Source organism: Dromiciops gliroides, chromosome 2, assembly GCF_019393635.1.
Source record: "Dromiciops gliroides isolate mDroGli1 chromosome 2, mDroGli1.pri, whole genome shotgun sequence".
NCBI lineage: Eukaryota > Metazoa > Chordata > Mammalia > Microbiotheria > Microbiotheriidae > Dromiciops > Dromiciops gliroides.
This window is the reverse complement of record NC_057862.1, coordinates 195889035-195908463: the sequence shown is the minus strand read 5'-3', so window position 1 is coordinate 195908463 and position 19429 is coordinate 195889035. Positions and strand designations below refer to the sequence as shown.

Here is a 19429-nt window from a genome sequence, read left to right as displayed (position 1 = left end):
CATAATCTTTAGGGGGCAGCTGGGTGGTACAGTGGATAGAGCACCGGCCCTGGATTCAGGAGGACCTGAGTTCAAATCCAGCCTCAGACACTTGACACTCACTAGCTACGTGACCCCAAGCAAGTCACTTAACCCTCATTGCCCCGCAAAAAAAAAAAAAATATATATATATATATATAATAATAATAATCTTCAAAGTTGCCTGAGGCTGTTCCAGGTGAAATGATTTGTTCTGGTTTAACTGTAGCCCCTGAACATTCTCCCTACCTCGGGCTGTGACATCCCACAGGCTTGTGGTGAGAATCAAATGAGATAAAGCCCTTTATAAACCTGAAGGCACTATACCATGTCAAGATACTGATCAAATGATACTAAAAAAAAAAAACAAAACCTCTGGGGCCAAAGCCAAAAGCTTCTAACCTTTTCCTAAAGACATCTTCCTGTTCCTGTGTATTTTCTCACCACATGGATTTGGCTCTTCTATTTTGGACAGTGAATCAAAAGAACTGAACTGTCATCGAATTCATATTTTAGGAAGTACACAGCTTCTGACCAATAAATGTCTTAAGTCCATAAATGCACCAAGAGACTCACTGATGTGAGAGCTACCAAGAAACAGAGGTCTGGGCCTGCAGCTCAGGAGAAAGCACTCTAAGTTCATTCTCCAATGAGAAGCACTTAGGAACATCAGTGGCTTACCTTGCCCTTGAGTGTCAGGTTTACATGTAGAATTGGTTGTAGAGAAGTGCATCCTCAGTGGCCAGTAAGACCTCTCTTATCTCAAACTACACTTGTTGTTCAGTCATTTTTTCAGTCGTGTCCAACTCTTCATGACCCCATTTGGGGTTTTCTTGGCAAAGATACGAGTATGGTTGATTGACCTTTTCCTTCTTTAGTTCATTTTACAGATGAAGAACTGAGGCATACAAGGTTAAGTGACTTGCCCAGGGTCACACAGCTAAGTGTCTGAGGATGAATTTGAATTCAGGAAGATGAGTGTTCCTAACTCCAGGTCTGGTGTTCTATCCACTGTACCACCCATTCACCCCAAACTAAATAATGTACCATAATCCCACAGTAAAGCAGCCCATCATTTTGAATTAAGTGAGGAATTTACACTCCCAGTTTTATCATTACTTTATTCAGTAAAACATGCTCATCAACAGCAAAATTTAGGTAAACAAATTTTGAAGGGGGTTTCCTTTTTAGGTGTTATTAACAATTAATACAAAACTCCCGCCGGTATGCTTTTTCTTACTGGTTTTTGTAAAAAGGCAGGGTTCAGGACCCCTAGAAGGATGTTCATATACTGAGTGTTCTGGCCATTTTAGACCTCAGGTCCTTACTAAATGCTTGTTCACTTATTGATTGAGTTGGGATATGGCAGATACACTAGGAGTAAAGGTGGTGTACTATCAATTATTGGTTTAAAAACCCCCAATGATACAGATATTATATTCAAATTATCCTATAAAATTCTAAACATAGAAGAAGCAGTCCAGAGGTTGAGATTCTGAGCATCAATGAGTTTATCATCTATTTTCGGATGTTTATAGAATATAATGTAGCCAATTAATCATTCTGCATGAAGAAGTGAAGCATTCAGAATTGACAAAGGGAACAAATATAGAATCCCAGGATTCATTTCTCCCCTCTCTCAAAGTTGTACACTCCTTATGAAATCTAAATGCCTAGATATTGAATAATACATACATGGAAAGTAAACAAAGTTAAACTTTAAGGAAAAGTAGGCATACTTGTTAGCATTTCCATATCCATGCCATTATATTTAGCTATTCAAAAGATAATTATTAAAGTTAAGTCCCATTTAAATGTAATTTCAGTAAAACACTGGGATATTTAAAAGCCTTCCATTTCGGGACAGATTTCTTGAAGCCTAAGGAAGAAGAAAAAAAATCAATTATTCCATCAAGCAAACACTTATTAAGCACCTACTATGTGCTGGGCACTTTGCTAAGTAATAGGGATAGAATTACAAAGCACTACTGCCTACTTGTAAGGAGCTTATACTCTAATGGGGGAGATAAGCATATCTATATGTAAATATAGATATACATACACAGATATGAATTTATGCACTTTATATTTGTGCTACATATATATATATGTACATATGTGTACATAATAATAGCACCTCCTTTTTTTCTTTACCCATTTTGATTTATTCTCTACAAAATTTCATTAGAGGGTAGAGTTGAATGATTTACACTCAGAAGTTATATAGCTAGTAAGACACAACCAAGCATAAACAAAAAATTGGCCTGATATCTCTGCACTAAAGGCCACACGGTCTCTTGCTTTAGGGAAATGAACAAAAGAAAAATGAACCAAAGAGTTCTAAAAACCAACAGAAAGACAACCATTCATGAAAATTATAGATGTTAATGTGTCATGAAAAATAACTGATCCTGTGTAAAAGTTGAAGAGCAGGGATTTTTTTTACAATTTTTCTTGTAAACAATAAAATTCTCATAATGATTTTTAAATTGAAAGAGCCTCTACTGACAATGTACATATATATGCATATGTGCATATTTAGCACAAATAAACACATAAATACAAAGTAATTAAATACAAGGTAGTTTGAAAAAGACAATACTAACAGGTGGGGGATCAGGGAAGGCTTCATGTAGAACAAGAATTTTTAACCTCTTTTTGTGCTGTGGACCCCTTTAACAGTTTAATGAAGTCTACAGACCCCTTCTCAGAATAAGGTTTGTAAATACACAAAATGAAATACGTAAGATTTCAAAGGAAACTTAAATCAAGATGCCTCTTTTTTCCCACCTAAATTTGCATACCCCCATGAAATCTATCTCCCACCCTGGGTTACTAGCCCCTTTGGAAGATAGCAGTTGAGCTTCATCTTGAAGACAGGGCCCCCTCAATAAGGTGAAAGTAAGGAGGGAGTACTTTCCAGGTATGCAGTCCAGCCAATGAAAAGACAAAGAGATGGGACATGGAGGAAGGAACACAGAAGAAGACATGCAATGGGCAAGTAATGTCCAGTGAGGCTGGGGTCGAGTTGTGAAGATTTTTAAAAGCTGAACAGACCTATTTCTCTTGTGTCCTAGAATCAACAGAAAGCTAGTGGAGTAGAGCTGGCAAATCCCATGGACTACAAAACATGGCTGGCTTCCTGGTCCTAACTCTACAGTTGTCCAGGCTCAGCTTCTACTTCAAGTTAGCTGCCATCTGTGATGGAGCCAGCTCACCAGAGCCATGGCTAGCATTTGAGGAGGAGGATAGCTAGCAATTAGCATTTATCAAGTTCTTTACAAACATTTTCTCATTTGGTTCTTAATCCTGAGAGGTAGGTGTGATTATTATCTCCATCATACAGATGAAGAAACTGGCAGACAAAGATGAAGTGACTTGCCCAGGGTCACACAGCTAGTAAGACAGGATTTGAACCCAGGTCTTCTGACTCTAGGCCCAGCATTCTATCCACTGTGCTACCTCCCTGCCTAACATAAAGTCACTATCTGGATATTGTGCTTGATGACAGGGTATAATTTGATTCTACCTAACCTGGGATCCTAATGCGAACTCTAAGTTTGACTGGCAAATGGTATCTTCCATCTCTGTGCTTTTGCACTGGCTGTCCCCCATGCTTGGCATGCATTCCCTCCTTACACTTCATAGGAGCCCTCCCTTCCTTTAAGATTCAGTTCAATCACTGGCTTCTCCATAATGGGTCTCTAACTTGAGGTCTGTGGATAGATTTCAGGGTCTGTGAACTTGTATGGGGGAAAAAAGATAGAGAAATGAGAAGAAAAAAACAATGCCCCACATGTCCAAGGTCAGTAGCTTACCCATCATAATGCAGGTTAGTTATCTGGGTCTGTAAAAGAGAAGAGAGAGAAAATCCATTAAGCTTGAATTTGAAGAAACCAAAGACAAACATCATAGGCAGTACTGAGAGAACTATGTTACTCCAGTTTGGAGGAAGCTCAGCTCACTATCGTAGCTATTCACCTGGGGATGGGCGGGTGGAGGATGTGGGAAATAAGGCAGAGGCAGGTTTTTCTAAGGTTCCCGTTAAATCATACAAAAAATTCATATTATACACAGGAATGTCAAAGATCTGGGAGACTCAGACCTCTCTGACAGGCTGTGCTGTTAGTGAAATTGTCAAATTGTGTAGCATTCCCCTTTTCATTTATTCAAGGAAGCCTATTTATACATATATATATTTATGTTTATATTTTGTGCCTTATAGCATGTCACACTAAAAATGTGGCAGGGGGGCGGCTAGGTGGCACAGTGGATAAAGCACTAGCCCTGGATTCAGGAGGACCTGAGTTCAAATCCAGACTTAGATAATTGACATTTACTAGCTGTGTTATCCTGGGCAAGTCACTTAATCCTCATTGATCCACAAAAAAAAAAAAGTTTAAAAAAATATATGGCAAAACCCCTTCATAATTATCTCCCTAAAAGAAAATAAAGAATAGCTAAAGAAATTATGCTTCAAAGGAACACAGGCCTACAGCCAAAATAAAAGGCTAGCAGCAAGGAAGAATTTTAATTTAAACTAAAAATGTAATACACAACATGGATAGATACCACATTTCTTTTGTTTGTTTTTTTTTGGAGGCAATTAAGATTAGGTGACTTGCCCAGGGTCTCATAGCCAGTAAGTGTCTGAGGCTGGATTTGAACTGAGATCTTCCTTACTCCAGGGGTGGTGCTCTATCCACTGCAACAGCTAGCTACCCTCATACTGCATTTCTTTTTTCTTTTTTTTTTTAAATTTCTACTTTGCTTTTTTTTTGGGGGGGGGGCAGGGCAATTGGGGTTAAGTGACTTGCCCAGGGTCACACAGCTAGTAAGTGTTAAGTGTCTGAGGCCAGATTTGAACTCAGGTACTCCTGAATCCAGGGCCGGTGCTCTATCCACTGTGCCACCTAGCTGCCCCTCTGATACTGCATTTCTTAAAGCTTACCGTTTGTAAGTGCTGCTGCCCTTTGTTCCCTTCTAAGCTGACTGATTCACAATGCCAATACACTGTGGGGTACATTACAGCATCTCAGCCAGGATCACTAATATATACTGAAATTGTCACTATACAGATCAGATTCTTTTTGTTTGTTCAAGTTTTCTGTGGAACTGTGGGGTGCACCTAAAATTTGCTAAGAAAGAACTTAGAACTTACCCCATTTAACCACTTTAGGGTCTTTGAGGGTTGAATGGGTCACTTTACAGATATATTCACTTTTGGTGTTTGGATCAAAAGGGGCAGTGGCAAGGCGATTGAAAGTCCAGTCGTTGCTGAAGGACAGGTCGGACAGTTCAATTTTTTCCATTGGTTTTCCATCTTTTAACAGCTCGATAGTGATCTGGGGTGGGTGGAATCCCGACACATAGCAGTTCAAGTAGTTACTTTTGCCACTGTCTTTTGGGTAACGGGAATAAACTTGAACCTTGGGAGGACCTGAGGAACACGAGAAAGAGGAAAATGAAAAATAGTCAGATTATTTGTCCTGCTATAGTTGAGCTTGAACCCCAAATAGATAAAGGTTCTGGTCATTCTTCTATCACCCTCACCTCCAATTAGGGAAGTCATACACTTTCAGGTCTATTGGATAGGGACAGGTTTGTCCTGAAGTCAGCTCTAGCTATTGTGAGAGCTGATGGTTAAATTTTCAGTGTGAGCACTGACACCTTTGAAATCAGCAAACTATATAAATCAGGTCTTGATTTATTGTTTTGCTGATTTCTAAACTTAAGAAAATGGTGGAGAAAGTGCAGCATGATACTTCTTAGTAATGCAAATTAAATTTAAAGCATATTTCGGGTACATTCCTTCCCCACACACAGGTACATACACCTCCCCCAGAGAACTGGTTGTTAAATGTTTACCAGTACACTAGTACATAGAGAGAATGAGGAAAAGAAATGCTTCTCCATTTATAATCTGGTCCTTCTGACATTGCCAGCTCAGTGTACAAATGGTTTCCTCTCAGTGGTGCCACATGGTTTATATAGCTATGTTGACCTTATGATGACTAGGCCTCTTATCAGTTATGAGCAGGTCTGTTCCAGAGCTTTCTAAGTTACCACATTGACTTGCAGTAATGTTGCAACATCACCTGCTCCTGTCCTTGGTCCAGTCTGTCCCCATTTTTAGAAAAAATCAATCAGCAAGCAGCTATTAAACACCTACTATATGCAAGGTACTCTTTTAGACTCTGGGGATTCAAAATTAAGTGAAATGGGCTCTGCTCTCAAGGAGTTTACATTCTAAAACAACAATGTTTTCCTTGCATAATTCTCCCATGCTTTTATTTGCTTTGAAATGGCACTCCCATATTCCAACAGAGAATATAGGATTATAGACTTCTATTATGTTTGAGTTGGGAAAGACCTTAGAGATCAACTGGTCTGAAGCTTTAAGAGAATACCACCCTGGACACAGTGATTTAAAGAATACTTTGGAAAAGGAAACAGCAAATCACTCGAATAGCTTTGCCAAGAAAACCCCATGGACAGTATGGACCATGGATCACAAAGAGTGGGACACTACTGAACTGAACAACAAAAAAATAGTACAAAACTGGTCATACCCCAAAAGCTTGTAGATTATCCATCTAATACTAAGAACAGTTCCCTAAAACAACAACACAAAACAAAAAAAACTTCCAATGTTGTACATGCTGGTTGGTTTTCTAGGTCAGCCCACAAACATCTATTTGACCTTTGGTGTGCTTAAAGTATGGTATTACACTAAGAAGTGGCAACTAGGTGGCACAGTGGATAGAGCACTGGGCCTAGAATTAGGAAAACACATCATGAGTTCAAATCTGGCTTCAGGCACTTACTAGCTGGGTGACTTATGGCAAGTCACTTAACTGGTTGGCCTCAGTTTTCTCACCTGTAAAATCAGCTGGAAAAGGAAATGGCAAACCACTTCAGTATCTTTGCCAAGAAAACCCAACCCAAATAGGGTCATGAAGAGTTGGATTCGACTGAACAACAAAATTCCATTAAGCATACTATATAATCTAATCATCACATATGTTTCCATAAGAAAATGTTTTCAGAGTTCCAGATTGGGACAGCAAATACATTTGTCCCTATCATCACCACCATTTCCCTTCTACTACAGAGACTCAAGAGTTCCTCAAACTGTAAGCCACTGTTGGTGGCTACAGTTTGTATAGGGGTTGAAAGGGAGTAGCAGAGGGACAACTGGGGTGGGATAAGGAGAAGAGGGTCTTGTGGAATTAGCTAAGGAGCTGGGGGTGGGGGGTTGTAACTTTCTGTGATTCTGAGCCCCTAGGACAAAAATTTTAAAAATAAAATAGTCACTGACCTGGAGAAACTCACATCACTTGTGTGATACAGAGTAGTCTCTCCAGGTTTCCTTAACTATAAAATGAGGGCATTAGACTAGTTGATCAGCTCTAAATTTATGCTATACTCTTTATTGTGGTTTGTCACAATACTAAGCTAATACTAATTTGAGAAATAATTATTAATAATCCATATCTTGGAGAACTCAATGGTCTCCCCTTCTTTCTTAAGTCTTTTCTTCCTCTTCCCCCTTCCCCCCCACTCAAATTCAAGTTTCCTTGAGAAATTCTATCAAATCCCCTCATCTGGGTCAAGCCCAAACCAAGCTTACAGAAGAGCCTTGGGTGGCAATAGATTCTTTCTTCTAGATAAACTAAAGGACTTTGGCCTGCACAGCCACACCTAGGTGGAAAGTATTTTGGGTGAGGGGTCTATATTCTTTCTCTGAATCATGTTGAATGACTTGAGTCATGTGTCCCAGAACTTCATTTTAATATAACCCACCTCTAATCATGTCAACCAATTAAATTTGTTGTGATGGACCTCCTACAGTTGGAAGGGCATATGACCTCTGACCCACCACCTTTAAGGCTCTTTGGTCTGAGAGAGATGGCCAATAGATTAATAACCTTTTATTAATAACCCAATGGTATATTAATAACATGATTAAATTACCCAGAAACTATGACTCTCCTAATTTTCTTCATCACACTGATAATAATATTGTGTGCTGACACACAGTTACTAAAAGTCAGAAGCAGAATTCAACCTTGGGTTTCTCCTTACTCCAAGCCTAGCACGCTTTCTGCTTTCCGTTATATTCTCTGGCCTTTCAAATTCAGTCCCCTCCTCTTTGAAATGGGGCTAATCACATTTCTTAATCCCTGGCCTGCCAGCTACCTGGAAAATCCTTTCTTTTTTTCTTTAGGCCCCAGAACTGCTTGAGTTGTAGCTTCCCATTTCATTTATCATTACCTATTGCTTCCAGCCAGAACTTCTCATGTCCCAGACCCATTACAAAATAGGAACCTCTTATCCTTCTGTGATTACAATCACTTTGAGTCCTTTCTTCCCATCTTCCTCATTTCATTTAGACCAGTAAGGAAAGACATAACTGCACATTGGTGATAACAGTTAAGTCTTTTTGTTATATAGAGGGCTGAAGTCAAGAGTCATCTTTTTTAGTTTTAAACCAGACTCCTACATTTCCCTCTGAGAATCCAGGTGAGGGCAGAGCTTTGGGGTTAAAAACAGGGCCTCTAAGAAGAAAGATGAGAAGGAGGGAGGGGCAGCTAGGTGGCACAGTGGATAAAGCACTGGCCCTGGATTCAGGAGTACCTGAGTTCAAATCCGGCCTTAGACACTTAACACTTACTAGCTGTGTGACCCTGGGCAAGTCACTTAACCCCAACTGCCTCACTAAAAAAAAAGAAGAAGAAGGAGGAGGGAGAGCAGGCACTGGGGATACAGTCAAGTTGGAGGAGTGCCTGATATGGACAGGGAGTTAAAAGGTGCTTTGAAGGTAGAAAATGGAGTAGCTTTGGTGGCTCATTGGATAAGACAATAGGGCTGGAGTCAGGAAGACCTGAGTTAAAATCTGGCCTCAAACACTTACTAGCTGTGGCACCCTGGACAAGTTGCTTCACCTCTGTTTGCCTCAGTTTCCTCATCTGTAAAATGGATAATAATAATACCTACTTCTCAAGGTTGTTATGAGAATCAAATGAGATACTATTTGAAAGGCAGAGAAGTGGGCCTGTGTTTGCTTGCAGACCAGAGCACAGGCTAGGAGAATGGTGAACATACCTCTCCTTAAATCATACCACCTTGGAAGAACTAAGGACTTACAAACTCCTAGAAGTATCTCAGAGAACAGCTGCTCAAATCCCCTGAAGCTTGGGATAGTGCACCCTCCACCCTGGAAGCAGTGCCCCACTTTAACAAAGAGTTAAAAATCAAGAAATAGGCTGGGAAAATGAGCAAACAGAAAAAAATGCTGACCCTAGAAAGTTTCTGTGGTGACAAGGAAGATCAAAAGACACCCTCAGAAAAAGATAACAAAGTCAAATCGCCTACATCCAAAGCTTCCAAGAAAAATATGAATTGGTCTCAGGCCATAGAAGGGCTCAAAAAGGACTTTGAAAATAAAGAGAGGTAGAGGAAAAAATGGAAAGAGAAAGGAGAGTGATGCAAGAAAATCATGAAAAAAAAGTCAGCAGCTTGAGATACTATTTGTAAAGCATAATGTGTTAGGTGCTTTAAAAAATGCTTATCGAGGGGCAGCTAGATGGCACAGTGGATAGAACACCAGCCCTGAAGTCAGGAGGACCTGAGTTCAAATCCAGCCTCAGACACTTAACACTTACTAGCTGTGTGACCCTAGGCAAGTCACTTAACCCCAATTGCCTCACCCCCAAAAAAACATTTTTTTAAATGCTTATCGTCTTCTCTCCTTTATCCAGATATGCCCCAGTAGACCCTATTTTAGGAATAATTCTTCATTGATTGCAATCAATCATTTCTCAAGCACTTACTACATGGCAGTGCAGCAGGCACTGTGCTAAAGTTCTGGGGATTAAGAAAGGCAAAAAAAAAAAAACAGTCCTCTCTGACTTCAAGGAGGTCACATTCTAATGGGGTGAAAATGTAACAAGTAATGGGAGGGGGATAAGATGAAAGAGAAGAAATAGACCTTTATGGTAGGCTTTTAAACCTAACTAGTGCCAACCACCCATCTGCCTCAGCCTCCATATGCTTTTGGACTCCCTTGATGTCCCAAAGACTCACAATCCATAGGCTCTTCCGTTTCAACTCTTCTTCCAGTGGATGGAACCTCTGGCTCTTCCATGTTCCATAAATGATCTGGTAGCTTAGCCAGGGTGGCTTTTTTTTTTTTTTTTGGGCAATGAGGGTTAAGTGACTTGCCCAGGGTCAGACAGCTAGTAAGTATCAAGTGTCGGAGGCTGGATTTGAACTCAGGTACTCCTGAATCCAGGGCCAGTGCTTTATCCACTGTACCACCTAGCTGCCCCTAGAATTAATTTTGAAAGCAAATAACAATAGCTAGTACTTATAAGGCACTTTAAGATTTGCAAAGCACTTTTAAAAAATTATCTCATTTTTACTCTTTCAACAGCCCTAGGATGTAGGTGCTAATATGATTCCCATTTTAAAAATAAGGAAATTGAGACAGAGAGAGGTGAAGTGGCTTGCTTGCCCAGAGTCACATAGCTCATGAGTGTCTGAGGCTAAATTTGAACTCAGATCTTTCTTTTTCTTTTTTTTTAGTGAGGCAATGGGGGTTAAGTGACTTGCCCAGGGTCACACAGCTAGTAAGTGTTAAGTGTCTGAGGCCAGATTTGAACTCAGGTACTCCTGACTCCAGGTCCGGTGCTCTATCCACTGTGCCACCTAGCTACCCCCAAACTCGGATCTTTCTATCACCAAGTCCAGTGCTCTATGCACTGCACCAATGAAAGATCAGTAAGATCCATTTTCCAACAGATATATGGGCAAAGAATATGAACAAGTAGTTCCCAAAAGAAACATGAATTATCAATAATCATTGAAAATTATTCAAATTCCTTAATAACAAAAATGCAAATTAAAACGTTTTACTCATTAAATTGGCAAAAATAGTTCAAAATGATCAAATTCAATGTTGGCGACACTGTGGAGAAACAATGATACAATCCTTTTTTTGGAAAGCCGCAGTTGGATAAAAATAAGAACTACAAAACTGTTCATGACTTTGACTCAGTGGTCCCACTACTAGGATCTAAAGATATTATTGAAAGAGGAAAATACCTAATTGTACAAAAAAAAATCACAAGCATTATTTATAATAGCCCAAAATGTAATAGAATAGTACTATGCCATAATTCTTGCCATATTTGAAAGATAATCCTGGAGTACAGTAAATCTCAAAATCAGACATACATAGTTTCCAAAATAATCTTCCTATTTGGAACTCAAAACTTTGTAAAAATGACTACTAAAAATTGTCTTGACATGTGATTGGGGGAAAATACTATTAAAAAACCCAAAATAATCTTCCTAGAACATAGGTCTGACCATATCAGTCCTCCCTTATGCCAATAAAAAAAAAATCTTCAGGGAATCCCTATTACTTCTGCTATAAAATAGAAAAACTTATTTCTTTTACATTTAAAGCTCTTGTATAATCTGGCTCCAGCCCAGCCTTCCTGATTTATTTTACATTATTACCCTTCACATGCTCTAGAGTCCAACCAAACTAACCTGTCATCTTCACTCCAAACTCAGTATTTCTTCTCTTGCCTCCATGTCTTTGCACCGATTGTCCCCAGCTTGGAATGCACTCCCTCCTCATTTTTGCCTCTCAAAATCCCTAACCTCCTTCAAGGCTAAACATGGGTGCTGCCTTCTCCTTTCTTGCCAATTACTACTTTCTCTCTCCTCAAATTATCTTCTACTTATTTATATATAAATGTTACATCCCCTCAGTAGAATGTTACTTTAAGGCAGAGTCTTTGTATCCCCTTTGTAGCCCTTACACATTGAAGGTGCCTAATAAAGGCTTGTTGAATTTTTTTTTTTTTTTAGTGAGGCAATTAGGGTTAAGTGACTTGCCCAGGGTCACACAGCTAGTAAGTGTTAAGTGTCTGAGGTCAGATTTGAACTCAGGTGCTCCTGACTCCAAGACCAGTGCTCTATCCACTGCGCCATCTAGCTGCCCCAAGGCTTGTTGAATTTAATGGAATTCGGCCATTTCCTCCAGTGATGGTAGCGGCATAAGTAGACTCTTTCTCATAAGAGATACACATCATCAAAAGACTCAAGAGAATCAAACTTACATCTTGAAGTTTGGTTTGATAGAAGGGAAGACTTCATAACAAGTAGACTTGAAAAGCCGAACACGCTACCTAGATAGGCAGTGAGTATCCTAATACAGGTCTTCAAGCAGAGACTAGAAACAGTTTGTCTGGTAGCTGATAGAATGATGGGGTTATTTTATAGTTTTACAGTTAGAAGAGACCCTAGACAACTGAGTCCAGACTTCCCATTTTAAAGCTAAAGAAACTGATTTTTTTTTTGGGGGGGGGATGAAATGTGTTTTGCATGACTCTCACAGATAACCTATATCAAATTGCTTACCTTCTCAGGGTGGGGGAAGGTGGAAAGGAAAAGAATTTGGAACTCAAAAATTTTGAAAATGAATGTTAAAAGTTGTTTTAAGGGGCAGCTAGATGGCGCAGTGGATAGAGCACGGGCCCTGGAGTCAGGAGTACCTGAGTTCAAATCTGGCCTCAGATACTTAACACTTACTAGCTGTGTGACCCTGGGCAAGTCACTTAACCCCAATTGCCTCACTAAAAAAAAAAAAAGTTGTTTTACATATCATTGAGAAAAAAATAAAATACTATTCAAAAGAAAAAAAAAAAGATGAGGAAACAGAAGTTATATGACTAACCCAGCATCCCACAGCTAATAATGGGCAGAATTTGAACTTAGTTCTTCCTGACTCCAAGTGCAGAGGTCTATCTATTGATGAGGTTGTAGAGGGGAATCCTATTAACTCTGAAATCGCTTCCAATTCTGTGATTTTCAATATGCAGCTATGAAAACTTGAGCTGCATGAATTCTGTGATTCTGAATGACATATATGAAGAATTCAGTGAACTACATGATAACATATTGATCAAGTAAAGAAAGCAAAAGTAGAACATGAACACACTGTGAATGTAACAAAAAAGCCACAAAATCTAAAAAATATACTCAGATGAAAAAATTTCAGAAGGGGACACAAAAGTAAAGTAGGCATTTTTTCATTTTAAAGTTCTGAAATAAACCATGAGTAAGAGTTTACAGTTTTATATATAATTTTGTGTGTTTGTGCATTTGAACGTTTTTGTTGTGAGTTGCTAAGTTTAATTGTAAAAAAGAGAAGAAACAAACTAACTATCTGACCTAGTTCAGGCTAAAAGTCAAAAGAAGAGCATAATGCTAAAATAATAAAGAGTTTGTGTCTTAAAGCACAAAGTGTTTTTCTAAATGCTGAGGATACAGGTAGGAGAGAGAAGGTTATAATAAAATGAACCAAACTTTAAAATTGGGGGGGGGGGCAATGAGGGTTAAGTGACTTGCCTAAGGTCACACAGCTAGTAAGTGTCAAGTGTCTGAGGTTGGATTTGAACGATTTGAACTCAGGACTTCCTGAATCCAAGGCTGGTGCTTTATCCACTGCACCACCTGGCTGCCCCCTCAAACTTTTAATTTTTAACTGAACTAAAAGTAATTTTCACAGCATATCTTTTATATGTATTTCACATCTGTTGATGTAGCACTTCTAGCGTATGGCTACCTATATTTTTTTCTTTCTAAGAAATCTTATTTTCAGGAAGTAGGCTCTATTTAGACTGGTCCAGATAAACAATTTTAAAAGTTTACTTCAAAAGTTTTCTTGGTTTAAATGAAGAGGAGGGGGAAAAGCTTGCTAAGGGACAATTTATTTCCTAACTTAAAAAAACTCTCTATTATTTCTATTTTGCTCTGATCCTTTTCTTCCATTTTGGGGAGTGGGAAAGGTCTGGACTTGTGTGATTTAATAGATCCAGGGAACTCCCCAGTATGGAAAACTCCACCATTCCAACAAAGGCAGCTCTTAAACCAAGGTACCTCTCTATCCAATAACTCTGGGCCTCTCATTGACTTCTTTTTTTTTTTTTAGTGAGGCAATTAGGGTTAAGCGACTTGCCCAGGGTCACACAGCTAGTAAGTGTTATGTGTCTGAGGCCAGATTTGAACTCAGGTACTCCTGACTCCAGGGCTGGTGCTCTATCCACTGCGCCACCTAGCTGCCCCTTCATTGACTTCTACTAGGTACTTCTACTGATATTTTTTAGGAGACATTTCCACTGACTCATTTACACACACACACACACACACACACACACACACACACACACACACACGGAGGTAGCTTCAGGAGCTATTCCATAACAGACAGGATTTTAGTTTTTTAATTTTCCCCAAATGGCATGGGGTTCAGAAAGCTTGAAAAACAACTGGAATTATACTAGACACCCATGGAATGGGGGATGGCTAAAAAAATTGCAGTAACTGAATGTAATGGAATATTATTGTGCTGAAAGAAATGATGGATATGATAAATATAGACAGAGAAGCTTGGAAAGACATGAATGGATGCAAAGTGAAGTAAGTACAGCCAGGAAACAATGAACACAACTACAGCAATGTAAATGAAAAGAACAAGGACAAAACAATTGAAAATGAAACAACAGAGTTCAACAGAAGGCAGTAAAGCCTGGCCAAGCCCCGTTTCTAAGTTAACATGTAAAACATCACCCATCAGTTTAATTCTTGCTATACTATAAACATCCATCATTGTTCATGTCATAAAATATCCCTACAGACCCTTTCTGTTTATCAGTTCTGAGCCTATGACTGTAAAACTTCCTCCAGGTTTCTATATGCTTTACCATGGAGCCAGCTCTGTATGGTAGATGGTGACAGAGACTAGGGCTGGATGATCTAAGAATCATGTGTAGTGAGATGGTAATCAAAACCCAGGGGAGTTGATGGTCTCACCAAATGAGAAAATGTAAAGAGGAAAAAAAAAGAGTGCCCAAGACCTAGCCTTGGGGTACAACCACAGTTAGTGATCCAAACAAGAGAGATGAAGGAGACTAAGAAGAAATGCCTTGACAAGTAGGAGGAGAACCAGGAGAGGAGAAAGTATCCAGTAGGTCAACAGTGTCAAATGCTGCAGAGAGGCCAGTGAGAATGAGGATTGAGAAGAGGCAGTAAAATTGGTAATTAGGGGATTAGTAATCTTGGAGAAAATTGGAAACCTGATTTCAGGAGGTTAAAAAAGATAGAGGGAAAAAAAAACTAAAAAAGGGGCAGCTAGGTGGCAAAGTGGATAGACCACCGGCCCTGGATTCAGGAGGACCCGAGTTCAAATCTGACCTCAGACACTTAACACCTACTAGCTGTGTGACCCTGGGCAAGTCACTTAACAAATTGCCTCACCCCCCCCCAAAAAAAAAGTAAAAAAGATAGAGGAGAGGAAGTGAACTTTTCTTTTCTTTTTTTTTTTTTGGTAAGGCAACTGGGGTTAAGTGACTTGCCCAGCGTCATACAGCTAGTAGGTTTTAAGTGTCTGAGGCCTGATTTGAACTTAGGTCCTCCTGAATCCAGGGCTGGTGCTCTATCCACTGCGCCACCTAGCTGCCTGTAAAGTGTTATGTGAGCTCTAAGAGGAAGACATCTTTTTTTTGGAGGGGGGAGGGGAAGGGGGCAGGGCAAAGAAGGTTAAGTGACTTGCCATGGGGTCATACAGGGAAATGGAGTTTTCTAAGTGAAGCTTTCCCTATGGACTTGGTTGAGAAATAGAAATAGGACAATAGTGAAGATGGGAGGCTGGGTAGGTCGGGGTTTTTTTGTTTTCAAGGAGTGGGAAAACACTTTCGTGTGTTTGTAGGCAACAGATAAAAGACTTAATATAGGCTGATAATGGGGACAATATGCAAAAGAAGACGGAAGTGGGCATGGGTACACGTATACACACACACACACACACACACACACACACACACACACACACACACGATAAGGTGGGGAAAGTTAGGAAGCAGAGAGCGAGATCGAGATCCTATCTTGAAGCCATGGGCAAGTTCTGGCGAGTTCGGCTAACAAAGTGACGATTCCATCAAACCTCAGAGCCACCCGTCTCTCCCTTGGTCTCACTCCCCAAGTCTCCCATCCCCTCGGCTATACGATTATCACCATCCTCCATAACTGTACCTACATGCCTGCCAGCGCTCAGAGACTCGAAGTAGGAGGGAGACGCCGACAGCCTCAACCGAGGATTGGAGACAACCAGAGTCTCCCCTAACCCCAACCCAAAGCCACTTGATCCGAAGTTAAAGCAAGGCACTCAGTGACCCACCCTTCCTTGGGCTTACTTGGATCCAGAATCCGCGAATCCCTATTGCCCCCCACTACAGCCTTTTCCTACACCCTCCATCCCCCTAAACATTCCCCCCCCCCAACCCCGACACACACACACACACACACACACGCACACACACACACCACCACCACCACCACCACCACCACCACCACCATCACCATGCCCTAAGTGGCTCCCAGCTACCTCTCAGTATGCACTGCCAGGAAGGGAAGCCAAAAGTTCTGGCTCCCGAGAACCTCCTGCCATGAAGAGTCTAGCTGTCCTGGACCCCAATCTGCAAAACTTCTTCCATCCCGCTGAGGAGGAACGGGACAGAGTGAGGTGGGGAGGGGCGGGAGCCATCCTGGGGCTAGGGGCAGGTGTGGGGAGAAAAAGAAGGATATTGGCACTCACTTGTGATAGCATCCAGGTAGGGGAGGAAGCACAATTGCCCCAATAAGGCGAAAAGAAAGATGCGCGCCATATTCGGGAAACACCGGGTCAGCTCCCTTTGCACTGCGAGCAAGAGTTGGGCTTAACCTTCTTATATAGTGCTCGGCTTTGCCAATAAACACAAAGCATGACAGTAGCGCGTCACTGGTCTCCAGGCAAAAAGCTCTGCTCTAGGTTAGAAGAGGGGTTTTCCAGTGCTTTCATTTTCGTTTGCTTGGAAACTCCCAAGCCTCATGTAACGATTCTGGGAAGCTGAGTTGAACTGGACTTTCTTTTTTTCAATCATTGCATTGTTAAAACTATCATCCCCTCACATGGTTAGACACAATTCCCCGCTCCAAATCCCCGCCAAGGGTCTCTGAGGTTTGTCAATTTGAGTATTCGGGCAGAATTTGGAGGTGTGATTTCTCTGTTGGCTTTGATTTCTTTAATCTAATTTTAATTTTAATTCCTTTTTTGTGTCCTGGGTTCCATTAGCAGTCTGGGAAAGCCTATAGACAGACCCCTTCTCAGAATAAAGCATAAAATAGGCAGGATTGCAAAGGAAGCTAATTACATTGAAATACAGTTGTCAAAATATGGTGGTTGTTGTTTTTAACCTAGTTCAGAGACCTCAGATTAAGAACCCCAGCTTTATCGATTGTTCCCACTGCAAAAAACAAACAAAAAAAAAACCCCAAACGATAGAAATTTAAAGGCCTCCCTGCCCCAGTTTTAGCTGAAGATGACTATCCAGACTTAGCTTCAGATTGCCTTGGAGGTGGGATAAAGGCCCTGTGCTATGACAGGCATTGTATTTGGAGACAGAATATTTGGATCTGAATCCTCTGTGCCACTTGTACTAGTAAGTATGGTGTCACTGGTCTCCAGGTGAAAAGCTCTGCTCTAGGTTAGAAGAGGAGTTACTACTTGGTTGCTGCTACTGCTACCACTACCACCACCACCACCGTCAACACCACCACCACCTCTACCACCACTTTTCATCGCTAGCATATATGTAGTGCTCTGTTATTTGCAAAATGCCTTACATATTACATTATTTGATCCTCACATCAACACTGTGATAGCACCTACCAGTGCTATTACTGTCTCCCTTTTTCAGATGATTAAACTGAGGTCAAGAGAAGTTAAGGGACTTGACTAGGTTTCTAAACATGAGGGATGATTTCAGCTCAGGTTTTCTTTACTTCCTACACCACCCTGGACAAGTTCCTTCACCTCTCTGGGTTCCTGTTTTCTCATCTGTAAAATAAGGGGATTAGACTGGACAATCTCCTAAATTTCCTTTCATCTTCACAAACGTCACATGATTCTCTACACTAAAGATTTTTCTTTTTCTTCAATCCAGGTTAAATAGCTACTTGGACAAAAGGAGAAATTAAAGGAGGAGTTTGGGAAACAAATAATCAACTTAAAAAGAGAACGCTATTGTAACAATGGCAGAGAAATTTGAGTTGCCTTAATAATAATTTCATTCTTCAAACAAGGAAAACTGTTATTCTTGGCCTAATTCCAACCAAGAAGTTGACTGCTAAAGTAGAAATGTCAGAATTCAGAAAAAACAGATGGGCAGGATACATAGACCTAGTACTTTGTAGGGGAAGTAGACCCACAAGGGGTAGTAAACTATTAAGAATTAAATTCTAAACATTTAAGTAGAAATTGTTCCAATGAGGAGGAAAAATGGGGAACTGCCTAAAGAAGTCGTCAACAACTTCAGATTATAAACAGATATTTAAATGACACAATAAGGGAAATCAGCTGAGGATGAATACAAAAGTAGAGCATGGTCTTTTAAAAATATTTTTCCCCAATTACATGTAAAAAACATTTTAACATTCTTTTTTTTTTCCCCAAATTTTGAGCTCCAAATTCTCTCCCTCCCCCCTTTGTTGAGAAGGCAAGCAGTTTAACCTAGGTTATACATGTGTATAGTCATTCAAAACACATTTCCATGTAAGTCAGGTAGCATGGTCTTCTAAGAATTGTATGAACACTAAACTAGGTTGAGACTGGTGATGAATGCTATGAGCAATAAAAATAACTTTTTTAAAAAGCCATATGGGGGGGGGCAAGAGAAGAATCAAAGAAGAAATAGGACTGAAGTTCAACATGGATGAGGATGATAACAGTGAAAAAGGTTGAACTATTCAATTCTTTTATTCGTTTTATTTTCTAAGTAGAATGGCCTTTGACCTCAGAAATACAGATTGGTTAGCAAGGAGTGGAAACCTAAAATAAGTAAGGTAACTGATGGGCACAATCTAAGTCACCAGACTACCTGTTAGGGGATGAAAACAACTGGCAGATGTTATTGTTGAGTTCCTACCCATGATCTTTGGAAGATCTTGATCTTGAAGAATTAGAGAGGTGCTTTAGGACTGTACCAAGACAAATGTCCCAATTTCCAAAAAAGAAAATAGAACTTGCAAATTTGCAACCTTTACTTCTATTCCACACAAAATTCTAAAATACATTAATAAAAGAGCATCATTTGTGAGTACTTAGGGAAGGGAAATAACTAATAGCCTTCTATTTAGTCATAGAAGGTCTTCAAGCAAAAGCTAGCCATCCACTGATTGAGATTGTTATAGAAGGGAATCTTAATCATCTGTAGGTTGAATTAGACGGTCTCTGATCTCCTGTGCCACACTGAAATTCTGATTTTGTGATTATCCCTGTTTGTGAAGGACAAATTTG

At 40.1% G+C, this 19429-nt stretch overlaps 2 protein-coding genes across 2 annotated transcripts in view; both read right to left on the bottom strand.

Moving 5' to 3' along the window:
* TRIM69 (tripartite motif containing 69) overlaps positions 1-3633 on the bottom strand; it is a 47726-nt gene extending 44093 nt beyond the window's left edge. The window contains exon 1 of the mRNA XM_043980570.1: positions 3553-3633. Coding sequence (XP_043836505.1) covers positions 3553-3633 — 81 coding nt within the window. The remainder of the gene's footprint in view (positions 1-3552) is intronic.
* On the bottom strand, positions 1126-16829 carry B2M (beta-2-microglobulin). The gene is made up of 4 exons (XM_043986139.1): positions 16691-16829; positions 5180-5458; positions 3837-3865; positions 1126-1897 (listed from the first exon to the last, which is right to left on the bottom strand). The coding sequence occupies exons 1-3, from the start codon at positions 16758-16760 to the stop codon at positions 3852-3854; spliced, it is 363 nt and encodes a 120-aa protein (XP_043842074.1). The 5' UTR covers positions 16761-16829; the 3' UTR covers positions 1126-1897; positions 3837-3851.
* Positions 16830-19429: the final 2600 nt, after the last annotated feature.